General features: G+C 49.7%; 1 protein-coding gene across 1 annotated transcript in view; it reads right to left on the bottom strand.

Moving 5' to 3' along the window:
- LOC147884043 (uncharacterized) overlaps positions 1 to 24,908 on the bottom strand; it is a 126,946-nt gene extending 102,038 nt beyond the window's left edge. Inside the window, exon 1 of the mRNA XM_087398133.1 lies at positions 24,516 to 24,908. Coding sequence (XP_087254259.1) covers positions 24,516 to 24,908 — 393 coding nt within the window. The remainder of the gene's footprint in view (positions 1 to 24,515) is intronic.
- Positions 24,909 to 25,108: the final 200 nt, after the last annotated feature.

Consider the following 25,108-nt stretch of genomic DNA (forward strand, 5'->3'; position numbering starts at 1 on the left):
CTTCCACCTTCCAAAACCTTTTTGCAATCATATCCCCTCTTGTTGGGTTTGCACTATGAAAGGAAGGAAAGGAGATGTGGTGAATCGTCAAAAGGAGGCTGAATAGGGAGAGCAGGGAGCCCCAACCAAATTGGGTGTGAGAAGCTGCCTGGAGCCCATGAACTCAAAAGTGTCGGTGACGGAGTCATAATATATGATGAATTATGTACACACTTCCACATCCACAGGAGGGAAGATGACCTTGTCGAACTTAGTTAGACAGAGGGTCTGGATCTCTGAAGATGTCAACACCGAGGATAGTTTGAGGTTTGGATCCAGAAGAGGTTCAAACATAACCCGAATGTGGGAGAGAGGAGGGTTGGTTATCGAAGGGCTCTGTATCTCTGTTGGCCCACTCGACCCTTCTAGAGCTCTGAGAGTGGGAAAGAACCTCCCGCTGTTGTCTTGATTGTGGTGGCTCTCCATCCGAGATGATACTGATGTCCGGGCCAAGATGGGGATGCAAGGTTGAATGCATCACTGATGAAGTCGGCCCTGCTGATGAAGTCGGTTTTGTTGATGAAGTTGGCCTTGCTGATGAGGTTAGCACTGCTGATGAAGTCGGCCTTGTTGATGAAGTCGGCCGGGCTGATGTGGTCGGCACTGCTGGATGAAGTCAGCCCTGCTGTAGAGGCTATAGGCATGGATGAGGTCATGTGCATTGCAGAGGCTGCCTGGGACGTCATGGTGGTATAGAAAGGGTTGAAGAGCTTATCTCTGGGCAAACGTGGTTTATACTTGTGCTTCTTCTCGAGCATGAAGAAGGGGATTTCGCCAGAGGAACAAAGCAAGAAGGAGGGGAGCTGGTGGCAAAGCACGTGGGAAGGGAGGAGGGGAGCTGATGGTGAAGTAAGCAGAGAAGCTGGCAGGGTCCAAGAAGAGAAGCTGGCAAGGCAGGTGATAACGAGGAGGGGAGGGAGCTGATGACGATTTCCAAGAAGTGTAACTGGCGAGGCAGGTGATAACGAGGAGGGGAGCTGATGGCGAGGTTCAAGAAGTGTAACTAGCGAGGCAGGTGATAACGAGGAGGGGAGCTGATGGCGAGGTTCAAGAAGTGTAACTAGCGAGGCAGGTGATAACGAGGAGGGGAGCTGATGGCGAGGTCCAAGAAGTGTAACTGGCGAGGCAGGTGATAACGAGGAGGGGAGTTGATGGCGAGGTCCAAGAAGTGTAACTGGCGAAGCAAGCTGCTGTCAAGGTGTTGGTGAAGCAGGTGGTAATGAGGAGGGGAGCTGATGGCGAGGTCCAAGAAGAGAAGCTAGCGAGGTGATAGTGAGGAGGGGAGCTGATGATGGGGTCTGATGAGGAGGGGATTGGCAACCAGGGTGACTGCAAGGAGATGGAGTCAAGGAGAACGCAAGAGGAGGGAGATGGAGTTGGAAAAGATGGAACACAATGGAGAGGTGGCGCAAAGTGGAAGAGGAGAGGTGGCGTAGTGGGTTGGAGATGTCGCAAGGGTGGCGCAGGGAGTGGAGATGGCCCAGGGAGTGCCTGGGAGTAGGAACGTGGAGATGGTGCAGCGGTGCCGAGGAGCACGAAAGTGGAGATGGCCCAGGGAGTGCCTGGGAGTAGGAACGTGGAGATGGTGCAGCGGTGTCGAGGAGCAGGAAAGTGGAGATGGCACAGGGAGTGGAGGTGGGTAGGGAGCAGGAAGCTGGTGCAATTCGCTAGAAGAGGGGCTGCTAGGAGGTGGAGATGCAATCCAAGGCAAGATGGTGGAGCGGGACATCCGGGAGAGCTGCGTGCAAGCAAGAGGGGCTGCTGAGATGGAGTTGCGATCCAGGTGGAGCGGGGTTGCCGGGAGAGATGCGTGCAAGCAAGAGGGGCTGCTATAGCTGATGGAGGGTGATGGAGGGAGCTGCTGCAGGAGAATTCGCTGGAGGGGGGCTGCTATCGTTGATGAAGGGAGCTGCGGAGAAGTCGCTACCACCAAAAGGGACGATTTGCTGCATATGGTTCCATTGGAGGGGGACAGCCAGGAAGACACAACCAAAGAGAGCCAAATTTAGGAAGGTAAGCCAAAAATAGCATGAGTGGGCTGTAAGATGCGATGGATGAACTGATCCCAAGGATCTACGCTGAGTTTAGCCAAGTGCTAAATATAGCACTAGTGGGAATTGGGAGGTGAGAGGAAAAGCAGGGTCGGCATGAGCTGATCCCAAGGACCTACGCTGAATTTGGCTGCTAAATATAGCCCTGGTAGGAGGTGGGAGGTGAGAGAAAAAGCGGTGTGGACAAGTGGTAATATTTGAGTGGATACGGTGGAAAATTTTAAATTTGAATATTATACCACTTGAGAGATGGAAAGGGTTGACAAAGGAGTGACAGAGGTGGACAAGGGTGACATAAGGGTGAACAAGGAATAACCAAGGGTGGGTGAACTTAGTTTGAACAAGGGGTGACATTGGTGTGAACAGGGGTGACAGAGAGGTGAATATGGGGTGACACAGAGGTGAACATGGGAGGGGTGACATAGGAGTGAACATAGGGGAACTAGGAGTGAACTAGGAGTGAACATAGGTGATAGAGAGGTGAACATGGGAAGGTGACATGAGAGTGACCAGGGGTGACCTAGAGGTGAACATGGGAGGGGTGACATAGGAGTGAACATAGGGGAACTAGGGGTGAACTAGAAGTGAACATGGGTGATAGAGAGGTGAACATGGGAAGGTGACATAGGAGTGAACAGCGGTGACCTAGGAATGAACACGGGTGACCCAGAGGTGAACATGGGTGACAGAGAGGTGAACATGAGGAGCTGACATAGGAGTGAACATGGGTGACCTGGACGTGAACATGGGTGACAGAGAGGTGAACATGGGGAGGTGACATAGGAGTGAACAGGGGTGACCTAGAAGTGAACAGGGGTGATCTAGAGGTGAACATGGTTGATAGAGAGGTGAACATGAGGAGGTGACCTAGGAGTGAACAGGGGTGAACTAGAGGTGAACATGGGTGACAAAGAGGTGAACATGGGGAGGTGACATAGGAGTGAACATAGGTGAACTAGGAGTGAACAGGGGTGACCTAGAGGTGAACATGGGTGACAGAGAGGTGAACATGGGTGAAAGAGAGGTGAACATGGGGAGGCGACATAGGAGTGAACAGGGGTGACCTAGGAGTGAATAGGGGTGACCTAGAAGTGAACAGGGGTGACCTAGAGGTGAACATGGGTGACAGAGAGGTAAACATGGGGAGGTGACCTAGAACAAGGGTGAACTAGAGGTGAACATGGGTGACAGAGAGGTGAACATGGGGAGGTGACATAGGAGTGAACATAGGTGACCTAGGAGTAAACATGGGTCACAGAGAGGTGAACAAGGGGAGGTGACATAGGAGCGAACAGGGGTGGCCTAGAAGTGAACAGGGGTGACAGAGAGGTGAACATGGGTGATAGAGAGGTGAACATGGGGAGGTGACATAGGAGTGAACAGGGGTGACCTAGGAGTGAACAGGGGTGACCTAGAGGTGAACAGGGGTCATAGAGATGTGAACATGGGGAGGTGACCTAGGAGTGAACAAGGGTGACCTAGGAGTGAACAGGGGTGACCTAGAGGTGAACATGGGTGACAGAGAGGTGAACATGGGGAGCTGACATAGAAGCGAATAGGGGTGGCCTAGGAGTGAACAGGGGTGACCTGGAGGTGAACAGGGGTGACAGAGAGGTGAACATGGAGAGGTGACATAGGAGTGACATAGGAGTGAAAAGGGGTGATCTAGGAGTGAACAGGGGTGACCTAGAGGTGTACATGGGTGACAGATAGGTGAACATGGGGAGGTGACATAGGAGTGAACAAGGGTGACCTAGGAGTGAACAGGGGTGACCTAGAGGTGAACATGGGTGACAGAGAGGTGAATATGGGGATGCGACCTAGGAGTGAACAGGGGTGACCTAGAGGTGAACATGAGGAGGTGACATAGGAGTGAACAGGGGTGAACTAGGAGTGAACAGGGGTGACCTAGATGTGAACATGAGGAGGTGACATAGGAGTGAACAGGGGTGAACTAGGAGTGAACAGGGGTGACCTAGAGGTGAACATGGGTGACAGAGAGGTGAACATGCGGAGGTGACATAGGAGTGAACATAGGTGACCTAGGAGTGAACATGGGTGACAGAGAGGTGAACATGGGGAGGTGACATAGGAGTGAACATAGGTGACCTAGGAGTGAACATGGGTGACAGAGAGGTGAACATGGGGAGGTGACATAGGAGTGAACAGACAGAGAGGTGAACATGGGTGACAGAGAGGTGAACATGGGGAGGTGACATAGGAGTGAATAGGGATGAACTAGGAGTGAACATGGGTGACCTAGAGGTGAACATGGGTGACAAAGAGGTGAACATGGGGAGGTGACATAGGAGTGAATAGGGGTGACCTAGGAGTGAACAGGGGTGACCTAGAGGTGAACATGGGTGACAGAGAGATGAACATGGGGAGGTGACCTAGGAGTGAACAGGGGTGAACTAGAGGTGAACATGGGTGACAGAGAGGTGAACATGGGGAGGTGACATAGGAGTGAATATAGGTGAACTAGGAGTGAACAGGGGTGACCTAGAGGTGAACATGGGTGACAGAGAGGTGAACATGGGGAGGTGACATAGGAGTGAACAGGGGTGACCTAGGAGTGAATAGGGGTGACCTAGAAGTGAACAGGGGTGACAGAGAGGTGAACATGGGTGACAGAGAGGTGAACATGGGGAAGTGACCTAGGAGTGAACAGGGGTGACCTAGAGGTGAACATGGCTGATAGAGAGGTGAACATGAGGAGGTGACATAGGAGTGAATAGGGGTGAACTAGAGGTGAACATGGGTGACAGAGAGGTGAACATAGGGAGGTGACATAGGAGTTAACATAGGTGACCTAGGAGTGACCATGGGTGACAAAGAGGTGAACATGGGGAGGTGACATAGGAGTGAACATAGGTGACCTAGGAGGGAACATGGGTGACAGAGAGGTGAACATGAGGAGATGACATAGGAGTGAACAGGGGTGACAGAGAGGTGGACATGGGTGACAGGAAGGTGAACATGGGGAGGTGACATAGGAGTGAACAGGGGTGACCTAGGAGTGAACAGGGGTGACCTAGAGGTGAACATGGGTGAAAGAGAGGTGAACATGGGAAGGTGACCTAGGAGTGAACAAGGGTGACCTAGGAGTGAACAGGGGTGACCTAGAGGTGAACATGGGTGACAGAGAGGTGAACATGGGGAGGTGACATAGGAGCAAACAGAGGTGACCTAGGAGTGAACAGGGGTGACCTGGAGGTGAACAAGGGTGAGCTGGAGGTGATGAACATGGGTGACCTGGAGGTGAACATGGGGAGGCGACATAGGAGTGAACAGGGGTGATCTAGGAGTGAACAGGGGTGACCTAGAGGTGTACATGGGTGACAGAGAGGTGAACATGGGGAGGTGACATAGGAGTGAACAGGGGTGACCTAGGAGTGAACAGGGGTGACCTAGAGGTAAACATGGGTGACAGAGAGGTGAACATGGGGTGAACTGGAGGTGAACATGAGGTGAACATGGGTGAACAGTTGTGACAGAGGGGTGAAGAGGGATTAAGGAGAAGTGTGTGCCATTGATCTCCCACCAAAAGAGCACAACTTGGCAGAGAGTAGAACCTTGACAGGGTTAGGAAAAGGAAGACATTGTTTTTTTTTTTGAATGAATAAAAATTCAAATAATAGGAATGTAAATCCTTATCTAAAGAGAGAGAGTCAATGAGGATGATACTTCTTTACCCGTGAGCCATCCTCTGTCACTTGCCAATTCCACAGGACATCCAAACCTAGAAATGATTTGATCATACAAGAATGAGGCCACAACTTGAGCAGTGCAGGTCTTCGCGGCCTTAGCCTCCACCCATTTAGTGCCATAATCAGTAGCAATCAGAGCATACTTGTTCCCTCTTCGAGTTACAGGAGAGATGGGTCCAACAAAATCCAATCCCCATCTATAGAAGGGTGGTACAGGGCTGGATGGCTGAAGGGGAAGGTACTCCCGTCGGGTAGGCTTTGGCCCCCCTCTTTGACATGAGTCGCAGCGGCGCACATAAGCATAGCAGTCTTGGAATAGCTTTGGCCACCACAACCCAGAGCGCATTATCTTTCTAGCAGTGGCCTCTGGTGCCATATGACCTCCCCCCCCCCATTCTTGAGTGAGCCTCCTGAAGGATGGCTTGTGTTTCATGAGGGAGCACGCACCTCCTTAAAATGTGGTCCTTCCCCAACTTGTACAGCTGACCCGCGATCAGTTTGAAAGTGTGGTGGTCTAGACTAGTTAACATGCTCATGGAGTGTTGTATTTTGTGGTGGAGTCACTATGCTATACTTTGTTTTGAGAGCACTCACTAAAGGTTCCCACATCCGTTCGGTGCAAGAGAAATTGACAAAGAAATATTTTGGCCCCAATTGACGCATCATTGCAAATGCTTCTTTGTGTAGTCTTTCCTTGTGGTCGCGCGAGGTGCGAAGGTTTTCAAAGTCCCTATCTCTTATCCCTAATTTCATTATTTTTTAGCATTCCTTTTCTTAAGCACACCCATATGGATTGCATCACTTGATGGATGAAAACCTTTATAGGTTTAAAAAAAAGATTTGTAAATATTATGAGCAAATTTCAATGATTTGTGCATTATTTCCCATTTCACTATGTCCAAATATGTTAGCTTGTGATTGTAAACCATTCTAGGAAAGCCAAAATATAGGGACGGGAAATTCAACTCTTCGCTATGCTCATCTTTGAAAAAACCCAACGGTTTTTGATTCTCTGAAGGTGCCACCTGAACAATGTGCCTCCGCTTTTGTGCTGGAGTTAACCCTTTGGGGAACTCACCTATAGACAACAAGTGTACAATGTTTACATACCATGGGGGAAAGCAGTCCACAGCAAACAGGCAGTCTTCTTTTGGTACTGTGACATCGACACAAAAGAGGCCCGTATCTAGAAGGTCATCATCAACTCCTATGGCTGCTTCACCTGAAGAGATCCTTGACAAGTGGTCTGTTGGTTGATGCAATCAGCCTGCTCTCACTAGGATGTCAAAGTCAAACTCTTGAAATAGAAGAATCCACCTGCTCAGTCTCCCCCCAAGCGTTGGCTTGTTCAGTAAGTATTTGAGAGCTTGATGATCAGTAATGATGAAAAACTTACTGCCCAAGAAATAGTGCCGATACTTTGTCATGGCATAGACCATGCCCAAGCCCTCGAGTTCAGTGGTGCTATAGTTTCTTTATGCTCCGTTGAGTTGTCTGCTTGCGAAGTACACATGTAGGTCGAGTTTGTGCTCTTCATCTGGTTGGGCCAATATCACCCCGATCGCCAGCCCACTTGCATCTACATGCACATGAAAAATGACATCCCATTGAGGTTGCCACAAGAGTTCACAAGACCTCTAGTTCATACTACCCTCGAGCCAATGGTTCAGCCGAGAGCTCCAATCGGACCATGTCTCATATTGTGGCTCGGTTATGCCTTCATTCCTTGGCAGATTGGGATATTCTACTACCAGCTGCTCTTTTTGCTTAGAGAACAGCATACAAGGCTAGCACTGGATATTCACCATTCCAGCTAGTTTACGGCCTAGAGGTGGTTATGCCCTATGAGTTCCACATGAAGACCACTAGGTCATGGCAGAGATGGATGATAACTTGCAGGCATGCACACTTGAGAGATTATGGGATCTTGAAGACTTGGATGAACATCGTCGTGAAGCAATCCTTGCTCAGGAAGTCTGGCAAAGAAGGCAGAAAGCATGGCATGACAGAAATCTCAGGAAGAGGGAATTCCAAGTTGGCAACTTGGTCTTGTTATATTCCAGTAAGTTCCTGAAGCATAAACCCAAATTTGTCAGTGGCTGGACAAGGCCCTTCTTTATCACAAGGATTATTCCCAGTGGAGGGGTTTATTTGGCCACCTTGGAGGGCAAGAGGTTACCAACACCGCCTTTACTAGATGATCCTTGAGGTTGTCAAACGCCAGTTGTTGAGGTGCCGACCAGTTGAAGGACTGCTCCTGCCAAAGGAGTTCCGTCAACGCCACTGCTATGTCGGCATAGAACCTGATGAATCTTCTATAATAACCCACATGTCCCAAAAAAGACTTGACTTCTCTGGGTGTGCGAGGAATAGGCAAGGTCAATATCACTTCCACCTTTGCTGGGTCCATGGTCATTCCCTCAGCCAAGACGATGTGGCCAAGGAGAACCCCTCGCAAGGCGAGGAAGAAACATTGGTCCGGATTCAAGCACAACCTAGCTTCTCTGCACTTATCAAAAACCCACCTCAACTTACTCATGTGATCAGTTTGAATAGCAGGTTCGAGGTGAGAGCATTCTTACCATTGAACACAGAGAAGTCATCCAAGAATACCTCAAGAAACTTTCCGATGTTCTCTTGGAAGAGTTTGGTGACAAGACGTTGAAACGTGGCCGGTGCATTTCATAGACCAAAAGGCATCATTCGGTAAGCATAAGTTCCCCATTGGATGACGAAGGTAGTCTTTAACTGATCTTGCTCTCGCACCCAAACCTGGTTATACCCATTGTATCCATCCATGAAGGAGTAGAGAGCATGACCAGCTATGGTTTCTAGCACCCTGTCAGTGAAGGGGAGAGGAAACCTATCCCGACGTGTGGCGGTATTCAAACTCCTATAGTCGACACAAACTCGGAGTTTGCCAGTCTCTCTTTCGGGCACCACTACAATGCCACTAAGCCATTCGGAGTAGTCAACAGGGTAGATCAACCCTGCTTGCTCCATCTTTTGAATATCAGCATGGACAGCCTTGCCATAGTTAGGATTCATGCGATATGGTCCCCTGATCACCGGATATAGATCGATGCGATGTTCCATGAACTCAGCGGGTACTCCCTTTAAATCCTTATATGACCAGGCAAAGACATCGACATACTCTTGAAAAAAATCAGACAATGCAGCAAGGAGATAGTCATGTTCCCAGACCCAACAAGCTACCTTAAGATGTCGTGGTTGGTCCTCTGTCCCAATGTTAAGATAGCTCCAATCCCTGGCATGGTCAATCTGGGGTATGCTTCCTGATGTGGAGTTGTTCGGTTCTTTTGCTCCCACTGCTGGGTGCGCAGGAGTATCATCCAGAGAAAAATCCCCCACTACTTCCATCCAAGAGCTCGGATAGGACGGTTGGGTGTCTTCTGGAAATGGTTGAGATGTAGAGGCAGCACTTGGGCCAATTCTCTTTTTTCCTTTTGTGCTTGCTTGAGCATTCCTTTGTATGGTAGTCCAACCACCTCGTATGTAGTTTCAGGAACCTCCTGTGTCATTGGGGGGGCAGCTTCTGACATGTATAAGTCGAGTAGAACAAGGTCCGCGACATCTTCTTCTCCCTGTATGCTGTGGGCTTGCCTTGCAGGTCTGAAGTTCCAGACTCCAGTGTGAATGTGGACGGTTCCTTCAAGTTGTCCAATCTCTTGACCCCTCCTAGGTTGGTCAGGATGCACAATGGATTCAATAACATTTCCAAGAGTCATTTCCGGCACCACCTGCCTTTGAGTGGCATTAGTAAGTAGGTGGTCATCCTCTTCTTTTGCAGGTCCATGAGTGTCTTCTCCAGTACCATCATTGTGCTCAGCCAGTCCATCATCTATGTGGTCATCCTCTTCTTCCATAGATTCATGAGTGTCCTCTTCAGTACCATCATTATGCTCAGCCAGCTCATCATCTTCTTGTATAGCATCCTCTTCCTCCTCTGTTGTGACCCCATGGTCTTTTTCTTGGTGTGAGGCATCCATGTCGTGTGCTTCCATTGCTTCCATTGCTGCTTCATGGTCATGTCTTTGAGTCACCCTGTTGACCTCTCCACCACTTGGTCTGGTACTTGTGGTCATCATTCGCTGATACATGTGGGGATTATTAAGAAGACCAAAAGGCATCCGTTCATACATGAGGTCAGCCAAACCAGGTGGTGGAGAGGCTTCTTGGCTCACCTCTTGCGCATTCCGTGAAGTACCAAGATGGGCTTCAGGATCCTCTTCTGGACACAACTCCACAATGTTGATGGCTAAGGATCCCAGGGCCCCCATCCAATCCAAGATGACAGCTTCTTCCTCATCTGGTCCAGCATGTTCCAACAAGTACTTCAAGCTCTCACCATCATCTCGTGTTGCTGTTGCATAGGTTTCATCTTGGAAGGGTGAGTCCTCCACATAGGCCAGCTCTTCTTTCTGTAGGGGCCAATCCCCAAGTGCCCATCGCTCCTCTTCCACCCCTTCTTCTTCTTCAAAATCCTCTTCCCCAAGTTCCACAGGTCGGTGACGAGCCCTTCCAGTAACCATGTCTATTTCTAAGGATGTGGATCCCAAAGGCAGTCGAACTTCATCACTTGACCAATCTTGAATGGCCTTTGTTGAGCGTAACCATGGTCTACCGAGAAGTAGAGGATAAGTTTGCTCACCCTCCGTCATATTAAGTACGATAAAATTGGACAGGAATGTAACTCCCCCAATCTTCCTGTGAACACCTTTGACAGCCCCCATAGGCTTCACCTTGCGTTGATCCGCCATGCGCACTTAAAAATGTACGTCAGTTGTCAATTTCAAACCCAATTGTTGAAGAGTACCTCTCGGCATGATGTTCACTGCTGCCCCACCATCCAAGAAAACATCTTTCAGCTCCACCCCGTTGATTTCCACTGCGAGCTTGGGACTTTGTTCACATGTGAGGGCAGCATAGGCTGAGCAATTGTCTAGTGTGACTCCATCTTGAACTGTTATGGGCCCGCCCTGAACAGATCCCCTTTGGCGGAGAGAAACTGCTGCTGCTCCCTGCTCCTCCTGCTCCCCTCCTCACTGCTCTCCTTGCTCCCTGCTGCTCTCCCCGCTCGCTGCTGCTCCTCCGCTCCCTGCTGCTCCTCCTGCTCCCCTCCTCGCTGCCCCCTCCCTTCCCTCCTGCTGCTGCTCCTCTCCCCGCTCCCTGCTGCCTCTCTCCCCGCTCCCTGCTGCTTGCCCCCTCCCTTCCCTCCTCGCTGCCCCTCCTACCTGCCCTCTCCCCCGCACTGCCCCTTTCCCCGCGCTGCAGCCTCCCCCCCCTGCGCTGCAGCCTCCTCCCCCCCCCGGCGCCTGCTGCTGCCCTGCGCTGCAGCCTGCTGCTGCCCCCCTGCACCCACTGCTGCTCTCCCCCCGCTGCAGCCTGCTGCTACCCCCCCGCTCCTGCTGCTGCTTTCCCCCCGCTGCAGCCTGCTGCTGCTTCTCCTCCCCTCTCCTTCCCCTCTCCTCTACTCCTCTTCTCCCCCTCTCCTCCACTCCTCCTCTCCCCTATCTTCCCCTCCTCTTCCCTCCTCCCTTCTTCATCACCCTCTCCTTCTTCTGGATTACCCCTCGATACTTCTACGTTTTTGGATACTCAGCATCAAGAAGAACTTGAACTTGAAGATGGCACCGAAGTTCTTACTCCGGAACAGATTGTGTACCATAAAGAGAAGAGTACTCGTGGAAAGAAGAGATATATGTATTTATTGAAGTTTTTAAACCAACCAGCTAGTGATGCATAATGGATGGAAGAAGAGTTCTTTATAGATTTTCCACAAATACTCGCATATTATAAAGAGGTGATGCAATTGCAGAAGTAACAAGAGAAAGTGTACGTAAGAGGAGAAGACAAGCAATAATCCAGAAGAGGACTTCTGCTCATTCAAGGAGGAGGGAGTGCCATGACTCCTATAGGGCTCTCCTGGGATTCAGGAAAGCGGACGGAGTTTTTATTTTTTGTGTTTGAATTGGCCAACACACCTCGATTGACGAATGGGTTCCCATTCAGTCAATCCGTCTCCGCTCACACCGGCCGCGAGAACTGTCACTTTTTCCAAAGACGAGCTATAGCAGTTGCAAAAGGATTTCGAACATGAGTGTTCCACGACTCTCTTCGCACGCATTCATGGCTCACACCCCTCCAGGTTACAAGCTAGAGATTGGATGCTATCGGCGCTTCCTCAGGATCTCGCCCCCCACCTCAAGGATGTTCGTTTGTTGGGACGGGGTTTCTTTCAGGTGTGCCTAGATTCCCCGGACGTCACAAGAGACCTGCTACAGGCCGGGTTTCTACTTCTAGGCTACAGGAGGATCTTTTTGTTTCCTTTCCAAGTAGGATTTGACCCAGTTGAAGAGGACAAGCAGGGAGTTTCTGTTTTCATCAGGTTCCCTGGTCTTCCCTCAGTTTATCACCGGCTTCTTTCAGTTATTGGCGAGAGGTTTGGTGTGGTGGCAGAGATCCCCCCTCTCCTTGGCAAGCCCTCTTCGATTGCTGAGGCGGTCAAGATGGATGGGGTTCCCAGGGTTAGGGTCATTGTCCAGGACCCCAATATTTCAGATGACCACATCATGCTACAGCGACCCGATGGGTCTTTCTTCCGCCAGAGATTTGAGGTTGCAGGTTGGCAGGACCAGTGCAGGATTTGCAAATCCTCGGGGCACTTCGCCAGAGATTGCCCAAAGAAGAAAAAGAGGCCCACAAAGCAACCAGCTCGTACTAGCTTACGACCGAGAGCTGGAGCAGTTAATACCGCTCCACAGACACGGCCTCAGACACAGGCTCCCCCCTCTCCTAGGGCTACTCGAGTCCCTTCGGCACCCCGCGCCACCTCTGGCCCACGGTGGTGGGCTCCGCGGTCGCGGCTAGGCCCTCTACTCTAGTTCACTCCTCCACCTCTTTGGAGGCTACCCCCTTGGAGCCTCAGGAGGAGACTACTGTTCAGGAGCCTTGTTCGACTCCACCCTTGGATCAGGCTGTACCTTCCTCAGCAGCGCAGGTTGTTGGCACCTCGTCTGCACCACCTTTTGATCAGGATCCAGTACAGGTGCCTCCCTCTTTGGATAGAGGGAAGGGGGTTTTACATTCTCTTCTTGCTTCGGTAGGAATCCTTCGTACCCCCTCCCCAGGACTGGCTGAGCGGAACTCTTTTTCCGCTTTGGAGGACCTCTCTAGCCTCCCAGATGATGATTTTGTACCCTCTACTTTTGGAGAGCTAGTTATCGGCTTCCCTGTTGAGAGATCCTTCTCTCTCTCACCTGTGGACTTTCCTCCCCTCGGACCTCGTGTGTATGGCAGGAGGTCTGCTCCGGTAGAGGCTTCTGTTTTCGCCACCAGGTCGGGTAAGGTATTCCAACCCACTTCCTCCCGCCGATGAGGATAGCCAGTTGGAATATACAGGGATTGGGCAGCATCCCTCATCGCCGTCGCAGACAGCTGATCAGGAATCAACTCCATCTAGGTGTTTCAGGTGGTTCCCTAGACATTCTTTTTCTTCAGGAACACAAACTGGATATCAGAGATTGCTCCAAGTCAGGTAAGCTGCTCTCAGGCCGGACTTTTTGGCTTCCTGCCTTGGGAACCAGAGGAGGTACATGCATTTCAGTTTCAGACTCTGTTCTCCCTCCCTCTGGTCATTGGACACAGTACCATAACCCCCTCCAGGGCCCAGTGGGTTTTACTTCTGATTAACGGACGTAAGGTTGGTTTCCTCAACCTTTACGCTCCGAACAACAGAGGGGACCGTGTTTTGTTTTGGAAAGAGTTGCTCTCGTGGGCTGACATTGCGGATTCATGGATTATTGGAGGTGACTTCAACATGGTTGAGGCACCTCGGATAAGAAAGGGGGCAGAGAAGGTGGTATCCACTCCCTTGAGAGAGCAGCCTGGGATGCATTCTTGTTCAGGTTCAGTGGCAGAGATGTTTGGTCAGATGATGCATTTCTTGTTCAGTCTCAGTCACTTTTGTTTTCATGGTCGAACCATAAGGTGCAGATGCCTATCCATGCTCGGATTGATAGATTCTATGTGGGTGACTGGGCTCTTGATAGAGGGGGGACAGTTTGCATTGCACCCGGTGTTTCCACTTCAGACCATTTTCCGGTAATTTTGTCCATTTCAGAGCCTCATCTGAGAGGATGGTCTCATAGTATCAGGATCCCAGACGCCTTATACACGGATGAGACTCTCATAGAGGTAGTGTTGGAGATCTGGGTTTCTCATATGTAGGGGGGGGTGGCCAGTCCTTCACATGTGGCCATAGCACTTGACAGTATCAGCGACTTCTATCACTCAGTTGCTAGTGCTCGGCAAGGTGAGGTACTCATGCGAGAGATCGGTATCCGCCGGCAATTGGCAGCCCTTCAGAGGGAGGAGCAGAAACGACCTTTAGATGCTTGGATACAGGATCGCCTTGCTGCGGCAAGGGCTCACTTGCAGACCTTGCTTGAACAGAGAGCAGAGTATGCCTTCCATGCACGGGAGTCCTTTTGGATACAGATGGGAGGGAGAGTCAATAAACACTTTTTCTCTACACTTGGCCCCAGACTTAGTAGAGAGAGTGTCAGGCAGCTTATTGACTCTGACGGCATTTTGCAGTCCCATCCGGAGACCGTCATGCATTTAGCGACAGATTTTTATACCTCCCTTCTTTCCGCAGATCCGAACTCACAGGCCGGAGAGGTGGCTAGAGATGAAGTTTGGCAGAGTTTACCTGTGTTGGTCACCCCAGAGATATTATGCTCACTTGATGCACGCTTTACCAACACAGAATTCAAGACTGCTCTTTCTGCCCTTCATAAGGGCAAGTGCCCTGGTTCCGATGGTCTTACTCCCTCTTTTTTTTATAGCCTTTTGGGATATGATAGGTGATCATATTACTTCAGCCCTGCAGGGCATTTGGGACTCGGGCGAGATGCCTGACTCACTGACCGAGGGACTCATTCACCTTATCCCGAAAGGTGGCAACAGGAATTTTGTATCCCATTGGAGACCCATCACTCTTTTGGGCACTTTTTACAAAATCCTTGCCAAGGAGATCAGCACATCCGACTACAGCCCCTTCTTCCAGATCTCATCCATGATACTCAGACAGGCTTTGTGCATGGCAGGAGCATTTTTTATAATATCTTTTCCTTTTGGGAAGCCACAGAGTGGGCTATGCAGAGTGGACAGAGGCTAGCAGTTTTACTCTTGGACTTCGAGAAAGCCTATGACAGAGTAGTTGGGGTTTTCTTGAGGGCACTCTTCTACAGTTTGGATTTTCAGAGGCTTGGATCAGAGGGGTGGCCTCCCTTTACAGATCAGCCCATAGACAGGTTTCGATTGGAGGGGTAAGGGGTGACAGGTTTCAGATTTCCAGATCAGTTCATCAGGGATGCCCTTTAGCCCCCTTCCTCTTTCTTTTTGTGGCAGAAGCTATGAGTATCTTCCTTAGATCTCAGGCTGAGCTTTTTGGGCTGAGACTGCCCTTGAGACAGGAGCAGGAGCTTTTTGACTGTGAGTTGGCTGATGACACTGCTATTTTTATTCAGGCCTCCTTGCAGTCACTTGATTCTTTCCGGACAGCCTTGGATATTTTTTGCTGAGCTGCAGGGGCACACATTAACTGGCATAAATCCTTTGGCTTTTGGATCAGTGATGAGGACACTCCAGGTTGGGGAGTTGACATTGGTTTTTCTTGGACTCAGAGCGGTGTTCCTATCAGGTATTTGGGATGCCAGGTAGGATTGGACATCTCTCCAGCACAGCAGTTTGCCCCAGTACTTGAAAGTATAAGGAAAAAGCTCCTTTTCTGGAGCTCTACCAAACTCGACCTTGCATCTAGAGTTGTGGTAGTGGACTAGGTTCTCTTGGCCACCTCCTGGTTCGTGTGTTCTTGCTGGTGCCGGTCTAGGGATTGCATCACTCAGCTCATCAGACCAGTCATGAATTTTTTATGGAGTGGACTTGCTGGCACAGCAGATGTTGCAGCAAGGGTGGCCTGGGAGACTATTATTCTCCCTACATGTGAAGGGGGCCTTAGTGTCATTGACCCGGACTTGCAGTGTAGGGCATTGCTTTGTAAGGTGGTGGTGAGGGGACTCATGCCTGGGCAGGAACCTTGGAAGGATTTCTTTTTTGGACGCATTCAGGCTTGCACACCAACCTTAGGAGATGATTGGGTGGACAGCCCTCGATGGATTTTCACATCAGCCCCTCTCAGATCTCCTGCCTCTCCTCTCATGACTGCCATCCTGAAAGCTTGGGGGAGCTTTAGGAACACTCTTCGAAGGATTCCACCTTCTACCGTTGAAGAGATTGATAGGCAGCCGATCATTTGGAATGATAGTATTCTTGACGAGCATGCCAGACGACTGGGCACTTCCCATTACATGCAGTGGTCTAAATGGGAGAGAGGCCCCACCTACACAGTAGGCACTTGGAAATCTTTTATTAGGCTACCTGTGGATCAGAGACTGCAGTCCGTGAGTCACCTCAGAGGGGTAGCACGCAGGATTCAGTAGATAGATGCAGCCATCTCGGTGGAATGGACAGTTGAGCTGCCTATTACTTCCACCACTTGGATGGGGGCTTTTTCGAGGACATCAGTTCCTTTACAGGTGATCGCTCTCTGAGGTCTCGGGGAAGACGCACTGGTCTTTGATGTTGGGGATGGAGGTTTACTTTCTACATCCAAGGATGGCATTCTTCTTGAGGTTGCCTTTCAGCCTGTCAGGATTGCTGGTTTTGTGGACCTTGGAGCGGGCTTGCAGTGGTACTTAGACCCCGACCCTTTGCTCTTGGCCTTGGGATCCTGGAGGTTGTGGTTATATGGAGGTGCACCTATCAGGTGCTTGCAGTGGGACCCAAGAGAGTGGGAATGGATAGATCATGGGCACTGAGAGAGGGGGATTCCCTTCTTTCGTTTCATGGTTGGTAATGCCAGGAGGTTTCAGCTGAATAGTAGGGGTTGGATTCCCTCCAGAGCCCCCCATTGGGAAAGCTTCTTCATCACCGTAGACTTGCGTAGAAATTTCTGGAGGAGGCTCTAGAAATCCCTCAGAAATAGAAAGATCACTCTTTTCTTTTGGCTTTCTATTCATGGAGGGATTGCAGTGAACCTGTGGAGATCACGATTTGGGGCTGATCCCACTTGTCCTCGATGCCATTTTGCAGAGGAGTCAATGCAACATTGCCTTTGGGACTGCAGTCAGGCGAGGACTGTTTGGAAAGGGGTTGCTCGGATACTCAGCATCTTTTACACTTCCCCTTTCTTCATGACTTGGGGCTCGGTCGCATGGTTATCTCTTACCGGGCCCCAGGTGTTTTATGAGGGTGAGCCTTCTTCTTGGGCACTCTCGGTCCGCCGGCAGGTGATAGAGCCCTGCTCTCTACAGGATGTACCACTTACTCCCTTCAGAGCTTCTCATGTTTCAGTGGACACCTCTTGGGAGATTTTGGCTAGCATTTCCTCTTGGCACATTTGGAGAGCCAGATGATTGAGGCCTTGGATGGCACCCAGATACACCCATTACAGGTGTTCACGGGTATTTGGTCTGACACGGTTCACACTTTGATAGCCATATGGGCTAGCATGCAGGGCCCTTCACGGGCAGCCTCTTCTAGAAGGACTATATTTCTTCGAGTTTGGAGAGGTTCTTCCTTTTTCTCGGAGGTTCCTACCGGATTGAGATGGCACTATCAGCCTCAATCCTTTCTTTTTGGCTCTTGAGCTTTTCATGCATTGCATGATGTATCCCGTATGGAGCTTGCTCTAACGGTTTTTCTTTAATACTTAATAGAAGTCTCTTTTTTGCAAAAAAAAAAAAAAGATCCCCTTTGGCGACCTCCTGGCATGCGATTCAAGAATGCAATAGTCTGATGCTTGATATTTGGAGACAATTGACAGAGTTGTCGTAAGGTGATATTGGGCCTAAAATCCATCAAGTCATCCATCAAAGAATAAGGCTGGACAGTAGCAATAGCCTTTTGTGCCTTCATCCGCTGAGCTTCTGGCCGAGGGTCGAAGCTCACGCAAGGGAGAGAAGGTGCCTCTGGATTCTCAATCAATATTTCCTGTGGTGACTCTTCTATCACCCAGTTCCCCTTTTCTTGGGCACTCCTGGGCTTCACCCCTTTTTCCTTCTCTTTCTTCATTGTGCTTCTTGAGTGGAAGGTGGATGGGCCTGCCTGTGACTCCTCACGTTTTTGCCCTAAAGTTGTCACTTCCGTTGCAAACCTCACTATTCTGGACTTGCGGGAAGGGAACTGAGGTGTGACGTCTTCATCCTCAGAACTAGATTGAAGATCTTTGGTGACATTCCTGACCACCTCCTGGTACCTTCAAGGCATAGATTGCTCACTTGGAGTCGAGGTAGTTTTAGAGCTATTGATATGTCTTGATGGCTGTGGAGCCCTTCGGGTTCTTTTTGATCCAGTTACAGGAGAGGACAAGGGTGATGCATTCTTGTGCCCACTGTCCACCTTGGAGGAAGGAGGTGGGGATGCTCCTCTAGTGATTGAGCTGGTATTAGTTGGTGATGAGGCCTCCGATATTGATGTTGAGTCATCCTTACTAGTTCACCCTTCGTTTGTGACCTTGTCACAGCTCCCAACACTGCACCAATCAAATGGGGCTTGTCACCCTACGTCAACCATGTTGACTTGCGATGTTGATTCCCTTCTGCCATTAGGACAATCTCTGGTGTAGTGGTCATTTGTTTTGCACTGTGTACAAGAGGGTCCCCCGAATGGTTGTGTACAATCATCTTGGTAATAGCCATACTCGCCACATCTATAGCACATGATGGGCCTGCGAAAGTTGGTACCTCTACCTCCACCTCCACCTCCACCTCCACCTCGGAACCCACCCTGTCGACCACGGATATAAGGGGATCCATATCCACCCCCTGACATAGGTGGTTGATACTGTGCATAGTAGGGCAGAGGATAGAAGTATGGAGCCCCAAATTCACTGGGAGTAGGAGCTTGGAGCAAAGGAGGATTAGGAAGTAGTGGAGGTGGAATGATAGGATGGGTGGGTGGTTTGGGTGCCTTCACAGGGGCTGAAGCTAGGGGTACTGGCCCCGAAGTGTGGTTCTCCGATTGGACACTCCGGTAGAAGCTTCCTCAACCCCTTAAGATACCTACAATCGGAGGCATCATGTCCATGAATTTCACAAAATGTGCAAAAGGAGGTCGGGGTGGGTACCTTACGCTTCGATGGACATTCCCAGTAGCCATGGCCTGAACCCTTGCAGTCAGTGCACCAGAGACCACTTCTTATCTGAGCTTCAAAGGGTGACGGTCCATCCACTTTTGTTCTGTCTTTCAGACCTTCTTTGATTTCTTCTAATTCCTTCTTGAGTTGTTGCCATGCCTGTGAGCCCTCTTCTCTCGGAAGTTGGGTGTTCTGGGTGGGTGTTGAGGCAAAACTTCATTGGGACCGTTCCATCTTCACCGCTTCCCTCAAGAATTCTTGTAGTGAGGCATGCTCAGGGAGTTTGTCAACCAGCCTTATAGCAATGGTGGGGGGTAAAGCCTCCAAAAACCACCCCTTCATGACAGCGTCATTGGGTGGCACCGACATCTTCGTGGCTAGGACCCTCATCCTTGTGTACATCTCCGAGATACTTTTGCCAGGCTTCATGGTATCAGTGGATAACTCTTGGACAATCATGTGTTCGAATTTTTCCAACTTGAAAGTGCGTAAGAATTCCTCCCTTAGGTCTATCCACGTCTGGAAGTGGTCAGGGCGAAATTGACTGTACCATACATCGGCGGCATCCTCCAATGACGAGGGGAAGATGTGAAGGAACGCATGCTCATTCTCCACACCTTTAGCTCTACATGCTGTGAGGAATTTCCTCACATGAGCTTCCGCATCCTCATGGAGGTAGCCTTTGAAGTTTTGATTCTTCACGTGGACCTTGTTGAGTAGCTTGAGAAGTCTAGCTTTGTCTGCAGGACTGAGAACGGCCATCCCCACCCGAGAGGCTGAAGCGGATGCAAGAGTTGGAGGGAGTCCCGATGGAGCGGTAATGAGTGTGGGTGCTCAAGAGGAGGAGACTACACCGACAACACCTCCTGTGGAGGACCACAATGGGGAAGTCACTACTGATGTAGCCATAGAGGAAGTGTACACAGATGGTCCTGCATACGCGGAGGGTCTCGGTGTTGCAGAGGGAAAGGGTGCGAACATAGAAGATGTGGGGGTTAAAGAGGATGGGAGAGCATTTGGGAAAGAGAGGGACGGAGTTGAAGTCATGGATGAGTAGGCAGTAGGGAAGGGAGGGGGTGATGGAAAAGGCAGTACCAGTGTGGATGGAAAGGGAGATGAACCATCATGGCAAGTAAAGGTATGGCCGGGGTAAAAGTACCCCCCAGTGGGACAGATGTGGAAGAAGGATTAGCTAGGAGCCTGGAGCTATCCATAACAGATGAGGTAGTAGCAGATGGAGCAGATGGAGTCACCACTCCGGCAAAAGAGGTGGTTGATGAAGACATCGTTACAAGAGGAGGAGAGGGGCTGCCTTGACCTTGATGAGTCCCTGAGGAGCCCTCGTCCTTCGTAACCTCTTCTTTCACTTGTTCTCCACTTTGCACTTCTTCTCCGGAGTCCGGATCTGACCACTAGGGTTCCTGTTGATCCAAGTCAATGAGAGTGTCGATGAAGTTACTTGCTCTGGCTACTGCTCCAATGGGCTCACTTTGTGCTCGAGTTGAGGACTTCGCAAACTTACGTCGCACGTAATGCTTCTTGTACCGCGTTTGGTCTGCTGGAAGTCTTTTCTCCACTCTCCTCAAGTACCTCCTAGTTCTCTCGCTAGCTCCTTTAAATGTTTCAGAACTACTCGGCATAAGACCTCTCTCTAGGACCCTAGATCACCACTTCACTTGTGCTACTCATCACCAACAGTGTCCCACCGTGATCGCCATAAACTGTCTGAGGGGGGTGGGGGGTTTCCTAACACTTCTGGAAGTATTACCGGAGGCCTAGGGCCACTAGTGTGAGAAGCAAGTAAGACATGCCACAGGTGTCACTGATGGTACGTAGGCGAGTGCTAGTCGATGGTGTCAACTATGTGCAAGCGGTACAAGTGCTGAAGTGATGTGAGCAAGAAGAAGACCAAAGTGGAACAACATCATAAAAGCCAACCCTCGACATGAACGGAAAAGAACTTCAACCACATGACACAGGGTCCGTTGTACCAGGTGAAGGGAGAGGAGGGGCGGAGAACACAACAGAAAGAGATCTTAGAGTAGCAAGCAGAGATGGGGAGTAGCATAGTTCATTAGAAAGCAAGATGACTGATACACCAAGACAAGATACACACGAGGCGAGCTCTTGACTCTAGCCTCTCATTCCTTCACTCATGCCTCCCGCCCCTACCAGAATGTCCCCCCTTTTCCCCGTTTCCCCCTCTTCACCTTCTCCTCCTTTGCTCCCCCCACTGCCAATCTCCTTTCCTTCTTCCTATTGGATGTCTTCTTGCATCCTTAGCCATTCCACCATTTGTGGCCCGCTTCGCCCTTGATGGCTTCCGCAACACTCGAGCCTGTTCTGGGTCAGTGAATCCCGTGCTCCATGTGTTCTCTTGTCTATTCCATGCGCTCTTGACACTAGTTGGTTGCGAGGGTTGGTGCACCACCTATACCTCTTAACTGTTGGACTGCTTCCCATGTGGACCAACGAGTACCGCCTGTGCGCCTGTGCACTGTGCTGGACTGCTTCCCATGTGCACCAATAGGTGTACCCCGTGCACCATTGCGCCAGCTGGACTGCTTCCCATGTGCACCAACAGGTGTACCGCGTGATCAACTCTGACCATGGTGGAGGTTGAGGTTTGGTACTCTTCACTCATGTATTGCTCGTGTCATATCCAAGTCATGTCCAGGTCCTCTACAAGTCATGTACTATAAAGTCATGTCCATGTCATATCAAGTCATGTCCAAGTCAAGTCATGTCCATGTCCAGTCATGTCCAAGTCATGTCAAGTCATGTCCAAGTCAAGTCAAGTCATGTCATGTTCATGTCCATGTCATATCAAGTCATGTCCAAGTCAAGTCATGTCCATGTCCAGTCATGTCCAAGTCATGTCAAGTCATGTCCAAGTCAAGTCATGTCATGTCCATGTCAAGTCATGTCCAAGTCATATACTGTGTTCCACGTTGACCAAGATGTGAACACATGTGAACACAATGCGACTAGGTATGACCAAGGTCTAACAACTTGGCATGTTATTGAGGTGACCATGATGTGACCCAGGTGTGACTCTTGGTGGGAGTCCCGGAGACTTAAGAGTACAACAGCACCATAAACCAGTGGCTGTTGTTGACTGAACCTCACTATCTCAAGAAAAAACTGAAGCTCAAATACCAATGTAGTAAGAGAAGTCTACCTCACTCTCTCTCCTTCTAACTGCTGACTGAAATAGATACAAAACTGAGAGAAGATGCACTCATAAACACAAGTGGAAGTGGTGGGGGTGAGTGCAAGAACTGAGGAGGGAAATAGGGGGGCTCCGAAGAGGAGAATAAATCTTTATTTATGGCTGCCCTTTGGGCTGAGAACAACTGCAATCAATGGAGATAAAAGACTATGGAAGGAGTTGTCCTCAGACTGCAACAAAGAGGGAGAAGAATACTTGTGAGGATTGTGGTAGAGGAGCTGATCTACTGCTTCCCTGTCCCGGCCTGATCCATGCTGATCTGCTGCTGCTGGCTGAGGGATAGCTGCCCTATTCCAGCTCCCCAAATGAGGTGAGTAAGGGATGCCTTTTATAGGCCCCTGGAAGCTACCGACCAGGCCAGCCAACTTGGCTGACCCAGGGTCAGGTCTGGCTGACCAGGACAGTCGACCTGGCTGTCTAACGGTCGGGTCCCGACCTGGCGGTTGTTGTGACAGTTGGCAGGCTTCCAGCTGTCCGCAAACACCATGCCATGGGCGGCATTTGCTCATGAGAGAGAGAGAGAGAGAGAGAGAGAGAGAGAGAGAGAGAGAGAGAGAGAGAGAGAGGACAAAAACTTGACATGATAGAATTTGGCCAATACCACTAGTTAGGGATTAGACGCATGAGAGAGAGAGAGAGAGAGAGAGAGAGAGAGAGGGAGAGAGCACCATATATTGGGGAAGTAGAGATGTCTAGCACCCCTTTTTATATGTGGTATAAACTAGAGAAAAGATGTAAAGCATTTGAGATGGATGGAACGAGCCAAGGATCTAGGCTGTATGTATCTCAAACATCTGGGCCTTGTGGCTGAGCTGTCATGAGTGGTCTAAGGTATACATGAGCATTGCTGGGGTTCCAATGAGAACCTTGGTTTCTTTATAGCATGTCAGAGATCTGTTGATGTCGGCTCCTGCTTACTCCATGAGGCAGCAAGAATCCAGAGTAAGAAATAGAACAATCCTATGCATAGGGAGGCTGTAGGATGACTGCCTTGTAGTCAGAAGGCATACACAGAAGACAAAATCACATGCCTCAAGAAGGAAATACCACAGGTCGAAATATCACTCAAAGGAAACACAAGCACAGGTCTACTTGAGAGAGAGGGCAGCGAGGGTTAAGATCCTCAGACAACTTACACAAACTGAAGGGTACAAGGATTTGGATATCTAAGGAGACCTCTCCGACCCAGCTCACACAAAGAAACATTGAACTCACTAAAGTGAAGGAAGCTTGTAAAGCAGTCTGTCAAAATGGACAAGATTAAGGACTTCAAATCCAAATCCAAGATTCTCAGTCTTAAACTTATATTATAAAGGCCATCTTATGATAGTATTAGAATGTAGTTATGCTTTATAATAACTCAGGAGGAGTTGAGCAATTGTGAACTCCCCCAATTCTCTGGTTATCCAGATGTAGGAGTCACTTTTTGTTGTTTGTACTTTGTCTAAACACGAGTGTCCTCTTGTGTCTCATGACCTTATGTACGAAAAATGCAGCATTGGTCTAAGTAGTCAATGACACCACTCATGTCTTGGAAGCCCTGTTTGAAAAAGCATGGTATCTGCCAGGGATCTCAGAGTATTTAGGCAAAACCTGGAGAGAGAGAGAGAGAGAGAGAGAGAGAGAGTATGTGCATCTGGCCATGAGGATGATACCACCATGTGTCACAGTATAGACAGCTGACGTTGTGATTTGAATGAAATAAATGTGGCTTTCAATGAGGTTGATCCTAGCATTGCATGATGATGGCTCACATTGTTTCTCACAAGTGCAGGCTGTCTGCCTCATGATATGCAGGGCAGTGACACAATGCTTCTCAATCGCAAAATCTCATCCCTCCTCTCTCTCTCTCTCTCTCTCTCTCTCTCTCTCCCTCCCTCTAGTTGAGCGACTCTTTTAACAAGGTCCCTCTCTCTCTCTCTCTCTCTCTCTCTCTCTCTCACACACACACACACACACACACACACACCCACCCACCCACCCATGCGCATACTAACTTTTGCTGCAAAGAGGCGAAGGGGTTCTATGTCACGAACCCATTCACGACAATATGCATGTCATATCACATTGTAGGGGTCTCTCTCAAGCCTACTGGTGTATAGAACTATGGCGTTGATGATGAAGGTTAAAATAACTCGTTTGGCAATGACGCCGTTCATCCCTCTTAGTGGCCGGCAACAATGTTAAATGAAATAAACTGTTTCTAGCACTAGAAATTGCGTGATACACGCGCTGAAAAGAAAAGGCCTGGATTTCAATACCGTGGCAGCACCGTCTCCTTCTCTCTGATCAATCGTTTCTTTCACAGTAACATATGTCATTTGTACTGCTGTTGTGGGCTGCCGCTTTATTAGTGAACCCGGTCTTGCCTTAAGACCAGAACCCCATGGGCTTGCAAAGAACTTGTTTAGAGTTCTTAATGGAGAACAAGAATTCTTCCTCTTGGCGATACCAGACTCTTGAATGTTGGTGCTCGATGTTGAGGATTGCTCGACCTCTCGTGTTCTAGATGGCTTCAACACATCCGTGTCCTTCTGGAATTCCTGTTGTATCCGCTCGAGCGAATAAGAGAGTTCTGACCTTGTAGGTAGGCTTCTTGCGGAATCAAGACTTTCGACACTGTCGTCATGTCGCTGTTTGGTAACATATTCCATGAGGACCTCTTCGCGCGGCAAGCGGCGCTGTGCAAGCTTTGGGATCTGCATATGATCGTATCTCAACTTCTAAAGATCGGCAAATGTGGTTGACAAAGGTCCAACCATGCATTCCCTGTTCTTGCAGAAGGATGCCACATCTCATCTTTTTAATTCTATAAGTCGACGTCCGAAATGGGCATATCTAGCTACATTGTTTG

The sequence above is a fragment of the Dipteris shenzhenensis genome, chromosome 27, assembly GCF_047967505.1.
Source record: "Dipteris shenzhenensis isolate YYH24624 ecotype China chromosome 27, Dip_SZ_1.0, whole genome shotgun sequence".
In the NCBI taxonomy this organism is placed as follows: Eukaryota; Viridiplantae; Streptophyta; class Polypodiopsida; order Gleicheniales; family Dipteridaceae; genus Dipteris; species Dipteris shenzhenensis.